The sequence below is a fragment of the Euprymna scolopes genome, chromosome 17 (assembly GCF_053919585.1).
Source record: "Euprymna scolopes isolate OS-2025 chromosome 17, ASM5391958v1, whole genome shotgun sequence".
Lineage (NCBI taxonomy): Eukaryota > Metazoa > Mollusca > Cephalopoda > Sepiida > Sepiolidae > Euprymna > Euprymna scolopes.
The window spans coordinates 70,761,260-70,779,649 of NC_136498.1; the positions used below are offsets into that span (position 1 = coordinate 70,761,260).

Here is an 18,390-nt window from a genome sequence, read left to right on the forward strand (position 1 = left end):
CACACACACACACACACACACACACACACACTATTGTATAGAAGTCACTTTGTGTGTGTGAGTTTCTTTCTCATAGGTTCCGAAATGGCTGAGCTTATCTTTTGCAAATTTCATACAAAGCTACATTTATATATATAGTAGAGTTCTTAAATATGTTTTGTACAGGAATTCATTCGATAAGTATCGAAAATCGTAAAAATCCAATCTTAAAATAGCTTTTCCCTCTTATAGATAAAAAAAAAAAGAATAATTTTACATAGGAATATTTTACGTTACACCGGCAAGGGATAGATTAAAATTTCAACAAATTATTTTTTCTTGAAAACAGATGTATTATAATCTAGAAATATAGCTTAATGGTAGCGCATTCGACTACAGAATAAATTCAAGCCCGGGTGTACGTAACTATTTTATTTCAATGTTTTCTTATTAATGAGTTCAATTTATGATAAAAGAAATGATACCATTGAAAATCGTCGCAATATTTTAAAACTAAGCATTGATCAGAAGTTACTTTTCCAGAACATTCATCGTCAAGCGCAAATATCAACCGATGTGATATTGTAAACAAACACTAAGGGAATTTGATGAACGACATTATCATTATTATTTATTTATTTATTTATTTATTGCGAATTAGTACACCAGTCAAATTATTCCTCGTAATATATAATAATCAATAGAGGATTGATTAAATAATAATACATCTGCATAAATTAAAATACCATGTTTAAGTGTATTGTACGACCGGGCAACGCCAGACTGCCAGTTAATATATATATATATATATATATATATATATATAGTGGAAATGGTAATTAATAAAAACTGAATAAAGTGCTCAATACTGTTGTAGAGCAAATATGCGTTTTATTTTTTATTACCGTATCTTTCTGTTAAGTTACATTATTGTTTCAGCTATCCGTCCGTTTTTGTTTTTGTTTTTTTTTGCCGTCTGTAGCTTCCTCAGACTTTTACGGAAACCCTGTAAAAACGGCCGGGTAGCTGAAACAATAATGTAACTTAACAGAATGATACGGTAATAAAAATAAAACGTGTGTATATATATATATATATATATATATATATATATATATATATATATATATATATATAAATTTAAAATAAGCATCTTGTTTTCGTAAATTTATTCAAATTTTCAACGAAAAACATCATAAACCTGTAAATAAGGTATACAAAATTTTTATTATCCGACAATAAGTACAAATAAATAAGAAAAAACTTATTCCATGGAGTTTCGAAAAATGCAATTCTTTTCATCAGAGGAAAGATTTGCAAAATGCACAATAAATTTTGCATGTTGATGTATTAAAGGAAACTACAAATATGAAATTGATCATACTTGCGTCAAAAAGTTATTTAACGGTTAGTGACAGTTTATAGGGATTCAATGAAATTAAGACAGAAAGAAACGAGAAAAATGGAGAAAAAGGGTATGATAAAAATCCAATGAGAAAGACGGTAAAATCCAGAACAGGAAAAATACGAAATGAATCCATATGACGTGTGTGTGTGTGAAGGGTTTGACTCCGAAATCTATTTAAATTAAAAATTTCAAACAAGTAAAATATTTGTTTATTTTCGTAATATTGCGGTGTAATTTGGCTTTCATGCGCATCTGATGCGTATTTAATTTAATTTAAATTAAATCAACGCTTCTATAATGGAACTCACACCACTGGCGTTAATTGACGTAGCCAATGCACCATTGCAACATTTCCAAATATAACCAATGAGAGACAACGCGCGAATCTTTACTAATTGACTTTTCTTTCTCCAACTTTACAACATGGCAAAAAAGAAAAAAAGAAAAAAAGTGATGTACAAAATACTGAGGATGAAGTTTGACTCCGAAATATATTTAAATTATAATTAAATGATAAATTTCAAACAAGTAAAAACATTTGTTTATTTTCGTAATATTGCTTTGTAATTTGACTTTTAAGCGCATCTGATGCATATATATATATATATATATATATATATATATATATATATATATATATATATATATCTGTGTGCGTATGATAATTCTGGTGATATATTGTCCATAGATTTTAATCCAGTAAATCCTCACTGTGTTTATATAAAGGTGTTCTACAAGTTTAGTAATATATTAGTATAATTAGTTAAACTGAATAGACGTTTTTAGTCTATTAATTTTGCATTAAATCCGTTCCATTTTTCGTATTGTAGTCTTTACTTCAAGTGGGGACTGGCTGATTTAACAACCATAACTATGATTACATCAACCAGTTCCCGCTTGAAGTAAAGACTACAATACGAAAAATGGAAAAGATCCAATGTAGAATTAACAGACTAAAAACGCCTATTCAATTTAATGAATTATGCATAATTATATATTATATATATATATATATATATATATATATATATATATATATATATATATATATATATATATATATATCATTCATATTGTGGGAAGGTGTGTAAAGTAATTTGAACTAAAATAAAATGCCATAAATATCGTTGGAAATATCTTATTACTTTCTTATTGTCGTCCATCTTAATTTCTGAGTTGAAATTTCATATCCGTAGCTTTGTTGATCTCGTAGCTTACAACATCATATGCTAATTAGTGTCAAATTCTCAGCCTGCATTCAATTTTTTTTTTTACATATTTTTGTTAATTCTAATAACTTAACTCAAATTTCATACTTTTTTATATTCTTGTAAATCTGTCGAGAAAACGGCCATGTCTAGTTGTAAAGGTAGTTGTAGTGAGGATATAGCCGCCGTAAGGATGTTGAATTTTTCCTTCTCACTTTTCCTGATGACTGAAGTAATACTTGCTTAAATTAAACGAAGGAACCGACATCATAAGCTGCTTCCACTCAGCTCAGCACTATATGAAACTGATCCTCCCAGGAATGGAATCTCGGAGAACCCTTGAAAACATCAGGCAAATTGAAAAATTATAATCGCAAACAGAAACACGTAACAGCTTGTTATATTTGTAACATATCCTGGGAAGCATTCTTCAATTACCGACGATGTTTTCCGCCGACAGACATTCATCTTTCTAAAGTAATTGTGGACGTCCAGTTGTAAAGGTAGTTATGGTGGTAATATAACTGCCGTTGAGATGTTAACTTTTTTCTTCCTACTCTTGGTGATTGAAGTAAGAATAGTTTATAAAACGAACAACAAATAACTCCATTATTTTGCTCTAAGATTTTATTTACCGCTCACCATAATTTGCCGATTTTTCATTGACAATAAATTACCAGCGCGAAGACAGACACTAAAACTGTTCCGTATTTATGTTATGTGTGATTTTTTTCTACTTATCCGAGAAATGCAGAGTAGCCTATTCTGTTATTATTAAATGCGTCATAATATATAACGGTTTTTTTTTTCAAAGTATTTCAGTGTTTAATTAAATGTTTCTTTTTCTTGTTTTTTGTTTTAAGGGTCCAAGTGGCATAAATGGACACCCGGGCCAACCCGGCCAACCTGGACCAGTGGTAAGAAATCTATTTTATTTATTTTAACTTCATCTAAATAGGTTAATGAGAATAGATATATAGATTGTATAGTATCAGTCAAAAGTGGAAACCTGTATCAATTATATATTTGATAACCTTATTTTAAACCTCTTCTGGGTTGATCTCATTAGTCAGTGAAATCGCCAATTGTCATCAGTGTAAATTCCATGTTTTATATGCAAGGTATAAAGTTTTAGTATAAAGTTGGTGCTATCTCAATATTTGTATAAACACCGTCAGACGCCGTATAGTGCTCTATTTGTAATAGAGCACTATAGAGCATTTGGGATAGCGTCAACTTTATACTAGGCGTGACACTTAATTTTCTAGACACATTAAATAGTTGTGATACAGCGAAACAATGTGGATGACATTAGAAGATGAATTTTGAAAGCAGTGACAAAGCAATTTAGTAGCAATTTAGTAGCAGGGCCATTGAAATTGAGACAGTCGAAACAGATTGAATGAAAATCTTGAAGACTTTAACCGCTTTTCATAAAATATTCATTCCGCAATGTAATGTATTGAAGCAATATGATATGAGCAATGTCATATTTTTAAAATTTTCGAGGTAAACGTCATTTTCAGAAAAAAATTCCCAACTAATCGTCGTTAGGTTTTGCCTGGAAATTAGGAAAATTAATAAATGTTATTATATGTATTATATATATATATTATTTATAATATATACATTTTATATATATATATATATATATATATATATATATATATATATATATATATATATATATATACTACCAGGAGTTTACCGGTCGTAAAATATCCATACATATATTTTAATTCATGAAGATTTATTATTATTACTAGAATACCCGTGACCCGTTGGGTCAGTATATGTTATAGCTAGCTATGGAATAGTGAGTATACAGAATTAATGTATAAACACGCTAAAATTGAATGCATGCGCGCCCAAAAACAAACTTAGCGACCAGTGCAAACAATACGCAATTTCGCGCACGTAAAATTCAATGCGTGTACGCACGAAAACAAAAATGGCGATCAGCAAAAACAATACGAAATACATTGGATAATAAAGATCTTAACATCATTTTCTCTAGATTACATGAAAAACTTATTATATAAGAGGGGTATAATCCGTTGAAAAAAATGGAGAAGAAACGAAAAGGAAAAAATACAAGGAGTGAGTGTGCATTGTACAGATCCAGCCTAGTCTTTGGTGTGTGTGTGTGTGTGTGCGTGTGTGTGTGCGCGCGCACGCGCGTGTGTGTGCGTGTGTGTGCGTTAACGGCCTTAAAAATATCAGGAAATAATAATTAACTGATAAAGTAATATTGTACGGTGAGACCTTTTCAAAGCAAACCTTTAAAAAATGAAAACTCCCGCCCACACACATGTTTGAAGTGTTTCTACGAATTTTTAAAAGTATTTAGAACTTATGACACCACTCTCACCGATTTCCTTTTCCTGCTTCCATTTCTTTAATTTTACAGGAGTAATGTTTTATTCGACTCACTCTGCCAACTCAACTGTTTTGTTTTCAATTTTAACTCCTTAGAAGCAATTTATATACAATACTCTATATATCAAATTATGTAGTTTCTGACTGCAAAGGAAAATCCGGGACGGAGTGTTTTGTTAGGTCTAATGTGGAGTTGGAAAGCAGGCAAGTAGGTTAGCCTTCACAGTTGGCGTACAAACAACCTCGAAGTTGTTGGATAGTAGATAAATTGTTGATTGCCTATTAGTTATTACTAAGGCTGTGAAAACAGAATATTCTTTGACTTTCCATTTTATATAGGAAACAGTTAGACATAGTAAATCAATGGAGAACCTCACTCTATCTAAACGCATATGAGATATCAACGGATACACATTCGGGAGTCAAAACAATGAAAAAAAATATACTGTTGTCCTAGCCGTAGTTATTACACTGTTATGATTTTTTCAGATATCATGAGTACTTAATTTCTGCGATTCAATGTGTTTTCTGGCGATTTTGGTATGTTCTCTTAGCTGGGGATATTTCGCTCTTACAATTATTTCTAGCTTCTATGTCTTTTCGTCTATTTGTACGGGACTTATGTCGGAAAAATCTGCGGTAGAAGTGCTGCCTTTGAGCAATGGCAGCTGCGCAAGTAGAAGTGAACACTGGGGGAGCGTGGGAGTTGCCACAGAACTTCTATGTGGGAACATGAGCTTCAGTTGCTGCTTGGAGTCATTTAGTCTCAGTTGCGCACTTTTCCGCAGAAGAAAAGGATATTTCCCCATGTAGCATCTTTGATGTGGTCCCTAATTGCTTCCCAGTCAGCCTTCTTGTAGTACCTTGTTATCTTGAGCAATAGCTTATTAACTTGGGATCGAAAGTTGATGTCTTTCATTGTCACATGATCAGCATTTCCGAGTGGGCAATTGGCATTTTTCACGCAACCCTCAGGAACTGAGGTCAGAAATATGTCTAGAAGTGAGGCTTGCTGATACTGACGATCTAGGAGATGGGGCGGGAACGTTAGTGTCTATTTCCGGGAATCGAATAGAGAAAAGTTATGTGTGATGTTACCAACTGTATCTGTGGAACTACAGAAACCAAGCCAATTACTGTGATGGACATTAACTTCGTCAAATACATGTACTTCGGTTTTACTATCTTTGGACAGTGCTGCATCTATGCTGCCAGATACATGGGTGATAAGGATACAATCCTGGGACGAAGGAGAACTGTAGAGGAAATATAATTACATGAAATGCTGATTGTGTTATTCTAAGTTAGGTTCCCTATTCAAGAGTCGAAGTCTGTGCATGTGTCTCTCTGAGTCCTGGAGGCAAAGTGAGAGATAACCGAACATTTTAAAGTGGTTAAATATTTTTACTCTTAGCTTGGCGGTTAGAATTAGCTGATGAGCATTTATGAGGATGAAACGCAGAAAATTCTGTGTAGTTTAATTGCCATATATATTTTCGTAGCTTACTACAGAGCTCTACTTACATATAGTTAAAGTAAATTTCAAAATCTATACATACAAATTTTTATTTCCTCATAAAATATGTGGATACATGAAATAATACCTAATCTATATATATATATATAAAAGCGAAAATGTATATGTGTATGTTTGCGTGTCTGCTAAAAACTTTCGACAGACACGACGAAAATTCACAAACTCGGTATCATATCGAAGTTCCATCCTTCGCTCGAAAAATATCGAAAAATTGGCCAAGAACGTTCATTGTTTCATCCCGAAATCGACAATTTTCGACAGGGGGGGTCAACAAAAACGGTCTTCTCGTGACGACGGCCGGTTCTAAGCATGCGCCAGATGACATCATGACCTGATTTACTTTAAATAGTTGAAAAATTGAACAAATTTCATGTACGTCGCGTTAGGTCAGTTGATTAGAGGGAGGTTTTGTCATGATTTTGCCATTGCTTATGACCTCACTCAGATTGTTTGTGAACCCACCCGTGTGCCCGATACACCCGATCAATATGCAAGCCTCCTAGAGCTTTTTCTCTCAACTCCCCCTGAGCTATGTTCATGTTCCGTTCATTCTCCTCTAGGATCTTCCGACCACTCCGTCGTATCAGTTAAGATAAAAACGAAATGTAAGAAGTCCCCAGACGTACCCCTCCACCGTACTGTATACCGATACTCTATGGCTGACTGGGATAGCTTCCGTACATTCATATCTGATTTACCTCTTCACTCCATGTTTAAAAGGGAAGTGTCCTCTATAGGATCAGATCTGACCGAATGGTTAATTGTAGGCATAGACCAATTCATACCATCTAAAAAATTCCAACAAAAACCTAACAGCCAGCCATGCTTCTCCCCAGAATGTGCTGCTGCTATCGCGCATAGAAATCACTTTTTCCATAGCTACCAACGTAATAGATGCACTGAGACTAAAGCTGCTTTCAGGACTGCCAGCAACCACTGTAAAAGAGTAATACAAAATGCAAGAGAGCTATATGCCCAGTCTGTTAAATCCAAGGTAGCTGATCAGCGGTTTGGTTCCCACCAGTTTTGGCAAATAACAAATAGGATCCTGAACAGAAGTGTGCGTTCTATCCCAACCATTATCAATGGACCAGAGGTCATCTCGTCAGCGTCATACAAGGCCAAACTATTTGCAAAGAACTTTGCAGCTAATTCTACCCTATGCGACGAAGGCCATCAACTCCCCATATTTCCTCCTATAACACAGAACAAGCTAGGTAACATACAAATATCCATGCATGAGGTCGCCAAGCTAATCAAGAACCTAGATTCCAGTAAAGCAACTGGCCCTGATGGCATCTCAATTATAGTGTTAAAAAAGCTTCAACCAGAACTTGCTCCCATACTTACGAAACTGTTTAAGCGCTGCCTTAAGGAGAAGTGCTTTCCGACTCTCTGGAAGACCTCATCAGTTTGCCCTGTATTTAAGAATTCAGGTGATAAGTCATCTCCCTCTCAGTACAGACCAATAAGTCTCCTGTGTGTTATGAGTAAGTTGCTGGAATCCATATTAAATGGAGAAATAGTCAACCACCTCAGCAGGAATAACCTTCTTAGTGACACACAATATGGTTTCCGCTCTGCAAGATCTACCGCAGATGTGCTGACGGTTATATCCCACAGGATTAGTGAATCTCTTGACAAAGGCTTCCTTTCTAGGGCAATTGCTCTTGACATATCAAAGGCCTTTGACAAGGTATGGCATAAGGGTCTACTTCACAAGATTTCCAGCTACGCTATAACTGGAAATGTTCTCTCAATCATTAAATCATTTCTCTCCGATAGGCTCATAAGAGTAGTGGTAGATGGAAAAAAATCGGAGGCCTGCAATATAAATGCTGGAGCCCCTCAGGGGTCAATCCTAGGTCCAACTCTCTTCCTGATCTACATCAATGACCTCCCTAAACATATACTTAAATCATTCGTTGACATCTATGCTAATGACACGACCATCTACGGCAACACATCAAAGGCTGTAAATGACAAAGTTCTCTCTGATTCTCTCTCCTCTGATCTCGAGCGCGTGGTTCAGTGGGGGAAGATGTGGCTGGTTAACTTTAATGCATCCAAAACCAAACTCCTATCCTTACATCATCAACGCTCTGATCCCCATCTGGCATCAATTTTGATGGATGGCTCTCCTCTGTGAGAGGCCCCGTGTTTTGACAAGCTTCTGGGTTTGACCTTTACTCCTGATCTGAAATGGAACACGTACATCAAGTCTGTTGCCAAGGTCGCTGGAAAGATGGTGGGATCCTTCTACCTATCTAACTACTGATGCAATTCTCTATCTATATAAAAGCCAATTACGTCCAAGGATGGAATACTGTTGCCATATCTGGGCAGGAGCTGCTAAAAACAGCCTATCCTACCTTGACAGAGTACAAAATAGACTTCGTGACTTAGTGGGGGATGCCCTTTTCTTTACTCTGCAACCTCTCTCCCACAGAAGAGACGTTGCGAGCCTATCCTTGTTTTATCGTTATTTCCATGGCAGGTGTTCGTCTGAACTCTAATCTCTGGCCCCCCCTCGCCAATCTTTCACGAAAAACACCCGTCTAGCCGAATTCACTGTGAAAAATTTCCCCCACTCTTTATCTGTGCCTAAATCAAAACGTGGATTCCATGAACAAAGCTTCTTTCTTAGAACTGCACGCCTGTTGAACTCTGTTCCGTCTGCCTGCTTCCCACCGGACTACAACTTGGATGTCTTCAAGTTCAATGTTAACAAATTCCTAATGAACCGCCCCTTTAAGTAAACACTTCATCAAATCTCCACACTAACGTAACGTACTTGCTATAACCCTTATCCCTGAGTAGCTTCCGGGCCTTGATAAGTGGTGGTCACTGTGTAAAAAAAAAAAAAGATTAGCACGTTGGTTCATTATCTAAAAGTTTTGAGTTCGAATCGTGGTGTGAGATGTCTTATTTTTTCGATTTTTTTAATTTAAATATTGAACCAGTGTTATTTAAGCCATTTTTCACGTAAGGTTCGTTTTTCTGTTTGTTTTTTTTTTGTTTTGTTTTTTTACTTCGCTTATCCACCCCCGACCACACACCCAAAAACACCCGTGTACCCACCGATTTTTTAAATTTTAATATCGAAACAGGCTTATTTAAGCCATTTTTCACGTGTTCGTTTTCTGTTTTCATCGTTCGTTTGCCTTACGTTAGTTTTTGTTTGTTTTTTCCCCGCTTAAGTTTTAACGTTGTTTTCTTTTTTTACTTGGCTTATAACAAACAAACCTGGTCATTGACGTCGTCGTCGTCGTCGTAACGCTCGACGACTTCCAGGCCCGCACCTGTCAATTTGGTTCTTACTTAAATAAATTCAAATATCTTTCACTAACTCATTCTGGCTGGCCGATTTTATTTTCAAACTTCGCCTCAGGGCTTCGGGTTCGATCCTACCCACTCCCCCGGGTTCTTTTTTATTTAACACCACACACACCTACAAACACCCGGGCAACGCCGGTACCCCCACTAGTAAGTAATAAAAGAAACTTGAAGCATAAAACCTTTGTTCCAAAATTATCATATTCGGTATTAAATAACTCGAAAAGGGTTGATAGGTCATAAAAACAACCAAAGTAAACACCAGGAATTAATATATTTGAAGATATAAAGAACATAAAGCATAAAAACTTATTTTTTCCAAAATGACTGAATTCGGCATTAAATAATCTAGAAAGGGTTTACATGGCGTAAAACAAACAATCAAATCCAGTCGAAGTACAATGTTGACTCGGTGAATCGGTGTGTCCGCCATTTTGATAGATTTTTCTTTTATTATTGTTTTAATGTTTTTTTTTTAAATTTTAATAGGGTCCGCCTGGGTCAATGGGCGAAAATGGAATTGACGGAAAAGACGTAAGCATAAATTTATCATTTTGACACTTAACTTTCTTTCTACTATTTCTATATTGTATTTAGAAATACTTTAAAAATTAAATTTAATTAATTAGAGCCACCATGAAATTAATCTTCGCAATTCGTCTTTCTTTGTTTTTCTTTGAATATTTTGAAAAACTGATATTTGAGTCATTTCTTCGTAAAAAATATACTAATTAAGATTGATTTAATTCAACATATCTTTATTTTATATCTCATTTTTATTTTAATATTCCATTGATATTTATATCGTTATTGTTATTGTCATTCTCATATTCTTTTAAATAAGTATTGTTAAGATAAAAGAAACATAGATCAAAATGAATGTTGTTTTTTTTTTAATATGAATTTTACATCTTTTTCAGGGAGAAAAAGGTGATATGGGCCCACCAGGTCCATACGGTCCCAGAGGACCACCGGTAAGTTTTTTTTAGAGAACATTATTATTATTATTATTATTATTATTATTATTATTATTATTATTATTTGTACTTACTAGGAGTACTCACACGGTCATCATAGGTCATTGCGACCCTCAGAAAAAGTGGGGAAAAATTTTTGTGAGAGTGTTGACTGGTTATGCTTGTGGTAGTCGTTAAGTTTGACTTCTTTTAATTGGTTACCTTTGTAATAAAAAGTCACATGAACGGACTGAAGGGGGCTTATTTAATCATTTTTGTAATGCGACTGAGGATGATTAAGTCATTTCTAACATTACCATACCGACAAGGTTATACCTTTTTTTACCTACGCCACACGTCGCAACAAACCATTGTTGCAAACTCTTTATAACCTGTTGCAATAAAGGTGGGCTCTCTCTTAAGTTACTTAGACCTGTACCTATACAAGGCCACCATTCGCCCATGTATGGAGTCCTGTTCTCACATCTGGGCTGGTGCATCTGCTGCTTGTCTCTCACTCCTGGACAGGGTTCAAAAGTGAGTCGCCAACCTGATAGACCTGAACTGTCATCCAGGCTTCAGCCTCTGTCCCATCGACAAAATGCTGTATCCTTCTGCCTGTTCTACAAGTATTTTAATGGTGCTCCAAAGAACTACAAGCCCTTGTACCTTCTCGACGTAAACACTTCCAACAAACCCGACAATCAGCAAAATCCCACCCCTACACATTAGAGATCCCTAGATGTAAGAAAGCCTTCTACTTTAATAGTTTCTTCCCCAGAACTGCTAGACTTTGGAAGTCTCTTCCGGTTTCCTGCTTTCCCAACTGTACTGACATGCAGAAGTTCAAGTATAATGTGAACAGACATCTCGTTGCTCAACTCCCTACATAGTACCCCTCCAAGTTATGTCCCCGATAGTAACCCCTTACATCAAAGAGGCAGTGTGCCTTGTTTGGGGTGAAAATGGAATAAAAAAAAAAAAATAAGTAGTAGAAAGTATCCATAGTAGAAATCAAGCGAAACAATTCATGACATGATTACTTCTCTTTAATATAAAAAGACATTTGGTGAGTACGGGAAAACGTCTCAACTCTAAAACTTTCTTTTTACTGGAATACGTATTTATAGAAAGAAACGGGAGCGAAATGAAATATATTTGTGCTATTAACATACTGCTGGGTGAAGAACGAATTCTTCACCAAACTAACTCTTCCGTAATTTTCAGTCTTTAAAACAAAAGAAAAGGGTAAATAGGGGTCGACATTAAGAGGATAAAAAATGAGGCTGGAACAGAAAAGAAATGTGAGTATTGTCAGATCTTTTAGCGATTAATATCTTTTAAAGATATTATTGGAAACTGCAAGCACCCCCTCCCCCTCTCTTTCTCTCTCTCTCTCTCTCTCTCTCTCTCTCATACACACATAGTTAACTTTTGATTCGTTTCTAATATGTCAGCTATCAAAAAAGAAAGACAGATGTCGCGTGCTAAATTTTCTTATGTGCCTCATCTATTTTAGATAAACGACATATGTTTTGTTATATTTTATTTTCAACACTTGACCGAAGTTTCTTAAGTGTCGGTTTGCGTTCAATTCCTCTTTTTTTTTTCTCTTCCTTCTGATTTTTGATTCTTCATTTCTTTGTTATCTTAATTTCCTCCTTTTTTCATTCATGTTTATTTTCTGTTATTTTTTATTATTATTTCCTCTTTCTTTCTTCTTCCTTCACTTGTTTCATTCGCTTATTTTTCTTTTGCCTGAGTTTTTTCTCGTCATTTTTTCCATTAATTGCCTCTTCTTCTTTTTCTTCTTTTTCTTCTTCTTTTCTTCTTTTTTTTCTTCTTCGTTGTCTTTTATCCCTCTTATTTACTTCCTCTTTCTATAAAATGTCTTTTTCCCCTCCTTTTTTTTTCATTGCGTTCTCCTTTCGCCTCCTCGTAGAGAGGAGAGAAAAGAAAGCTAGGGGGAGGTGAGGAAGGAAAGATAGTAGAGAGAGAGAAACGAATGGTAGTGGGAAGAGAGAGGTGAAAAACGAAAGGAAGTAAAAAAAGGAAATGTAGCTTTCTCTCCTCTTCTATTCATCGCTTCCATTTCTTTATTCTTTTTTTTATTTTTCCCCTCTTTCATTTCCTTAAATTTTGTCTTTGTATTCTTTTCACTTTTCGTTTTTATTCCTCTACTTATATTTTCCCTCTAATTTCGTTCTCATTCATTTTCTTCTCTGCTTTCACTCTTCGTTTTCCTCCTCTTTTATTTCGTATATCTGTGATTAATTTTATTCCCTTTCTTCCTCTTTGTTTTCCTTTACTCTCTTTCTTTTTTTTTTTTGATTTTATATCCTTCTTTTTTCGTTTACCCCTTGTTTTTCATTTATTTTCTCTCTTTTTATTTAAATATTTATTATTATTATTATTATTATTATTATTATTATTATTATTATTTACAACAACAACAACAACTACCTGCTCTAAAACAGATCACCAGAAATTAGTCACTGATAATACGCGTCGGTGTACCATGGAGTCTGATTGACAACAAGTCTTCTCGGTTTTCTAGTATGGTCCACCCTTTTTTGATAATCTTTGCAAATGAACTTTCGTAATCGAAACAGTAGTTTACCATTGACTTCTCGCTGGCAACGACTATTGGCCTTTGCTGGAATTTGAGTCGAAATTAGACTCCCCCAGGTCTCAGCCGTCTTTGCACTCATCCAGTGTAGGTCTGGTTTGTATCTTCTCTCCTCGGTCTTTCCATCTTGATCCTTCACAACTATTTGGTTTGTTGACAGTCTATGCAGATAATATCCCTTTTAACTGACAATTTTACGGTTTCACTTTTCTTGGTTCCACGTGGTATTACTTGATCAAAAATCTTTCGAAGTTATTCTAAAATTTCCTCATCAATAAAAACACTTTAATTAATCATTTGCTTGTAGTTTTTATCTGAAATTTTCATTTTTATAAAAACTCTACAAGGAAAGCAGGAGACAGGTCATGTGAGCGTGTAGGCCGCTGTGGCAAGTCATTTTCCGCCTTCAACGTACAAGTCAAAGCTAAAAAGAATTAGCTAATACAAGATGGCGTAATGTAGACTGTGCGTACCGGGAGATTATTTTTACCAAAAGCGTGCACCTATGAGAACAAAAAATTAATTATCAAATGTATCAAAGTCTCAAATGACTTAATATTATAAACCTGACATCTTGTTAATACCCAGGCTATGTTTATCGAAAATCATTTTAACACAAGCGCATACCTGTAAGAACAATAAAACAGTTATAAAATATAACAAAACGTCAGGCAAAATCTGACACACCTGCGTGAAGAAGAAATAAACATGGGCAATTGTCAGAAATAAAAGTTAAAAGTATGATATTTGAAAGGTTATTCTCGTAAAAATGTTACACAGGTGTAATCAAAGTCAGGTAAATCCAGTGAAATGGCAATGGCTGAATAAAACGCATTGAGGTGCGGTTGCAGTGATAATACTACACTAAAAGGGCCGTTTTAGATGATCACAAATGCTTATATAATCACAACCGAAAAGGATATCGTTATTGATTTAAGATGTGGTTCTGAGAACAATGAACACGTCGAATTTTTTTTATGAGCATCTCCCTCCTAAAACCCAACCACCCGTAACAATCACCGAGAACAAAAAATATATTATTATAAATTAATATATCAGTGTATTGTTCCCGAAACACAGCAGTAACACAAAATGGCATTAATACACGATTAATAATAATAAAAATAATAACAATTTAAAAAGATTATGCAGCGATGCAGAAAAAATAAATTATAGTTCTTTGCTCAGATTCCCCGCTCCCATATAATAAAACAAAAACAAAAAAGATCTGTACGATGTTTGTATTGTATTAAGATTCACAATTACGGCACATCAAGATTCACAATTACGGCACATCAAGATTCACAATTACGACACATCAAGATTCACAATTACGACACATCAAGATTCACAATTACGGCACATCAAGATTCACAATTACGACACATCAAGATTCACAATTACGACACATCAAGATTCACAATTACGACACATCAAGATTCACAATTACGACACATCAAGATTCACAATTACGACACATCAAGATTCACAATTACGGCACATCAAGATTCACAATTACGGCACAGCAAGATTCACAATTACGGCACAGCAAGATTCACAATTACGACACAATTACAGCATATTGTGATATTTGTATTGTGTAAAGATTCATAATTACAACACATCAACAGTTCTGGAGGTTCATAAAAACAAAACCGAACGTACTTTTTTATATCTTGCTCTCGTGCCCGTATAGCCGTGGGCCGTGGATATAATCTTAAACTATATCCGATCGTGAGGCCCCAGCTTGCGGGCTTTGGGGAGTGTTGAGACACCCTTTAATTGTATTGCTCCCAGATTCACTCTGACCTGGAGTGGTAGTATCTGTTAGGGCCCCAACTATGAGTTAAATTGAAACCGAGTTGAAAAAGAAAATTCTATTAAAAAAAATTATTCAAAATAACAGGATTTGGCATTAAATAAACTGAAAAGGGTTGGTATGGCGTAAAACAAAAACAACCAACCTATGGCCGTGTCCTCTAGTGGTTTGTGTCCCGCCGTTCATCGCATCTGGAACAAAAGCTCTCTCAAGGCATAGCAGCAGACGTAAGTTTCATTTCTTTCTGGGTTTTGCTTGACAATGCAACATATTGTGATATGATTAAATAATGCTATATACAATAACTTCTAATATAAAAAAACAATGAAATTTAATTCCTAATTCTATACATCGCACTGGTCACAACTGCCAGTCTATCTATGTTGCGCCTTTTTTTTTACAAAGGAATCACCACTTATTAAGGCCCGGAGGCCACTCGAGGATAAGAGTTAATGGGTATACATTAGTCAATGTGATTATAGCGTTTTTAACATAGGTATTGGGATTTTTGTAAGTTGGATTATATAGGGGTACAGTTCATCAAGAACTTGTTTACATTGGTCTTGAAGATAATCAGATTGTGATCACCTGGGAAGCAGACTAAAGGAAGAGAGTTCCATAGGCGTGCAGTTCTAAGAAAGAAGCTCTGCTCATGGAATCTACGTTTAGGTCTAGGCACAGATAAAAAGTGTGGGGAACTATTGATTCTGGCTAGACGAGTGTTTTTCGTGAAAGTTTGGTGAGGGGGGACCATAGATTGAAGCTCATACGAAATAACGATAAAGCAGACACAGGCTCGCAACGTCTCTTCTCTGGAAAAAGGTTGCAGGGAAGAGAAAAGGACATTCCCCACTAAGCTACGAAGTCTATTTTGAACACTGTCAAGGCAGGGTAAGCATCTTCTAGCAGCACCTGCCCAGATGTGGCAGCAGTACACCATCATTGGCCGTACCTGGCTTTTATATAGGTAGAGAATTGCATCAGGAGTGAGATATCTACTGGAGCGGTAGAAGGATCATACCATTTTCCCAGCGGCCTTGGCAACGGATTTGATATGTGTTCCATTTCAGATTGGGAGTAAAGGTCAGGCCCAGAAGCCTATCAAAACATGAAGCCTCCCCAAGACGAGGGGCATTCAAATCGTTGAAGTTTGACACCTTAACAGTCAAATTTCTTGCCGAAAATCAATCACAAAGATTTTCCCAAATCTCAGTCCCTTGTATATCAAATTTCGCGTCTGTAGACTGAAAATTGACAGTTATTGCGTAAGGAAGTGTACACACACAGACACGTTCACTTTTATAGATATATAGATATATATAGTTACGGGGAGTTCTGAACAAGCGCCGAAATGTTTACTTGTAGTTCTTTTTAATGTATAATATAGAGGATTTTGAAGAAGTCATCATCTTTTTTTCAATGTTATGTATTATTATTCAAATAGTTTTATATACTACTAGCATGGGTGCCCGGCGATGCCCGGGGGTTTGGAGGTGTATGCTGAGCAAAAAAAAAAAAAAAAAAAAAAAAAAAAAAAAAAAAACGGTCACTTTTTTAATTTGACCCCTATTTTGACCCCTGAAAATTCCTTGTTTTGGGCTTAAATCAAGTTATTAAGTTAGATCCATGTCCAACGAACCTATATCTAAAATTGCAAGTGTTTAAACCAAAAATTGTCGAAGGAGTTTGGTAGAGTTCTCAAAGGTCAAATTGTTGAACTTTGACCCCTTAACAGCAAAATTTCTGGCCGAAAACCGATCACGTCGATTTTTCTAAATCTCAGGACCCTGTACACCAGATTTCGAGTCTGTAGACTAAAAATTGACAGTTATTGCGTAGAGAAATGTACATAGACACACATACAGACACACAGACACGTTCATTTTTATAGATATATAGATTAGAATGTTTAAATGTGCGATAATTTTTTGATGAGCGTGAATTTTCACAACATATCATGCTAAATTCTAACGTAATCTGTGTATCTCTATTTCGCCCATCACTCACAGGGTTGCTTTTTTTAGCACAGTCTCGTATGTACTTCCTGTCGGGACTTCTGTGTTAAGGTTCCATTGTTATCGTCTATCTGAGACTTCATCGCGTAGTCTTCTAGTTAGTATTTAGATGCCCTCGCGAGATAACGTGATTCTCGTCTGTTACGACGAGACTGTCGACTGAAGTCAAAACCGTCAAAAAGATATTGATAAATAGTCACACATACAAAAAAAAAACTTTAAAATAAAAAGACGATTACAAAAAAAAAACGAAACACAAAAATAGAAACAAAAATAAGTGCCTACGTGAAAATCAGTAAATAGGGGAAATGGGGTTCAGGCGTATTTGGGGAATGTGAATAGTTTATAAAGACCAAAAAAAGAAACTAGGACTCAGAACGAGGCCAACAGGTTGAAATATTGAAGGAATGGACAATGATAGAGAAATAAATGTCATTTAAACATTCCCATCTGCGTTCTATTATTCTTTCTCGTAAATACCGTGAAACTTAAAAACTGCTGTGAATGCAATATATTAAGCGAGAGGAGAAGGGGGGTTAGTTATAACTGTCTGTTTCTTCTCCATGATTAATAAACTTACTTGATTCAATTGTAGAGTAGGCATTCTGTAAAAATCTCACCTATTTTGCTTTGTGTTATTTAAATACTTCGGACTACTGTTCTCATCTTGAGTGTTATTTTCACAACAGCTTGTCTCTGCTTTATCGTTATTTTTATAGCTGAGCTTCAATCTATGGTCTCCCCTCGCAAAACTTTCACGAAAAACACTCGTCTAGCCAAAACCACTATCAATAATTTCCCACACTCTTTATCTGTGCCTAAACCTAAATGCAGATTCCATGAACAAGGCTTCTTTCTTAGAACTGCACGCCTGTGGAACTCTCTTCCGATTGCCTACTTTCCAGCTGACTACAGTCTGATTGTCTTCAAGTCCAATGTAAACAAGTTCTTGATGAACCTTCACCCTAAGTAATCCAATTTACAAAATTCCCACTACTTATGTTTACTACGCTATAATCATATTGACTAATGTATACCCATTAACTCTTATCATCGAGTGGTCTCCAGGCGTTGATAAATGGTGATTCCTGTGTAAAAAAAAAAAATTTTTGGTCGGTGTAGCC

The 18,390-nt window shown here is 35.4% G+C and overlaps 1 protein-coding gene across 5 annotated transcripts in view; it reads left to right on the top strand.

Moving 5' to 3' along the window:
* The window catches only part of LOC145296782 (uncharacterized), an 823,821-nt gene that overhangs the window by 577,802 nt on the left and 227,629 nt on the right, over positions 1–18,390 (top strand). For all 5 annotated transcript variants that reach the window (XM_080142846.1, XM_080142847.1, XM_080142845.1 and 2 more), the window contains 3 exons: positions 3,459–3,512; positions 10,337–10,381; positions 10,768–10,821. In XM_080142846.1, the coding sequence (XP_079998972.1) occupies positions 3,459–3,512; positions 10,337–10,381; positions 10,768–10,821 (153 nt within the window). The remainder of the gene's footprint in view (positions 1–3,458; positions 3,513–10,336; positions 10,382–10,767; positions 10,822–18,390) is intronic.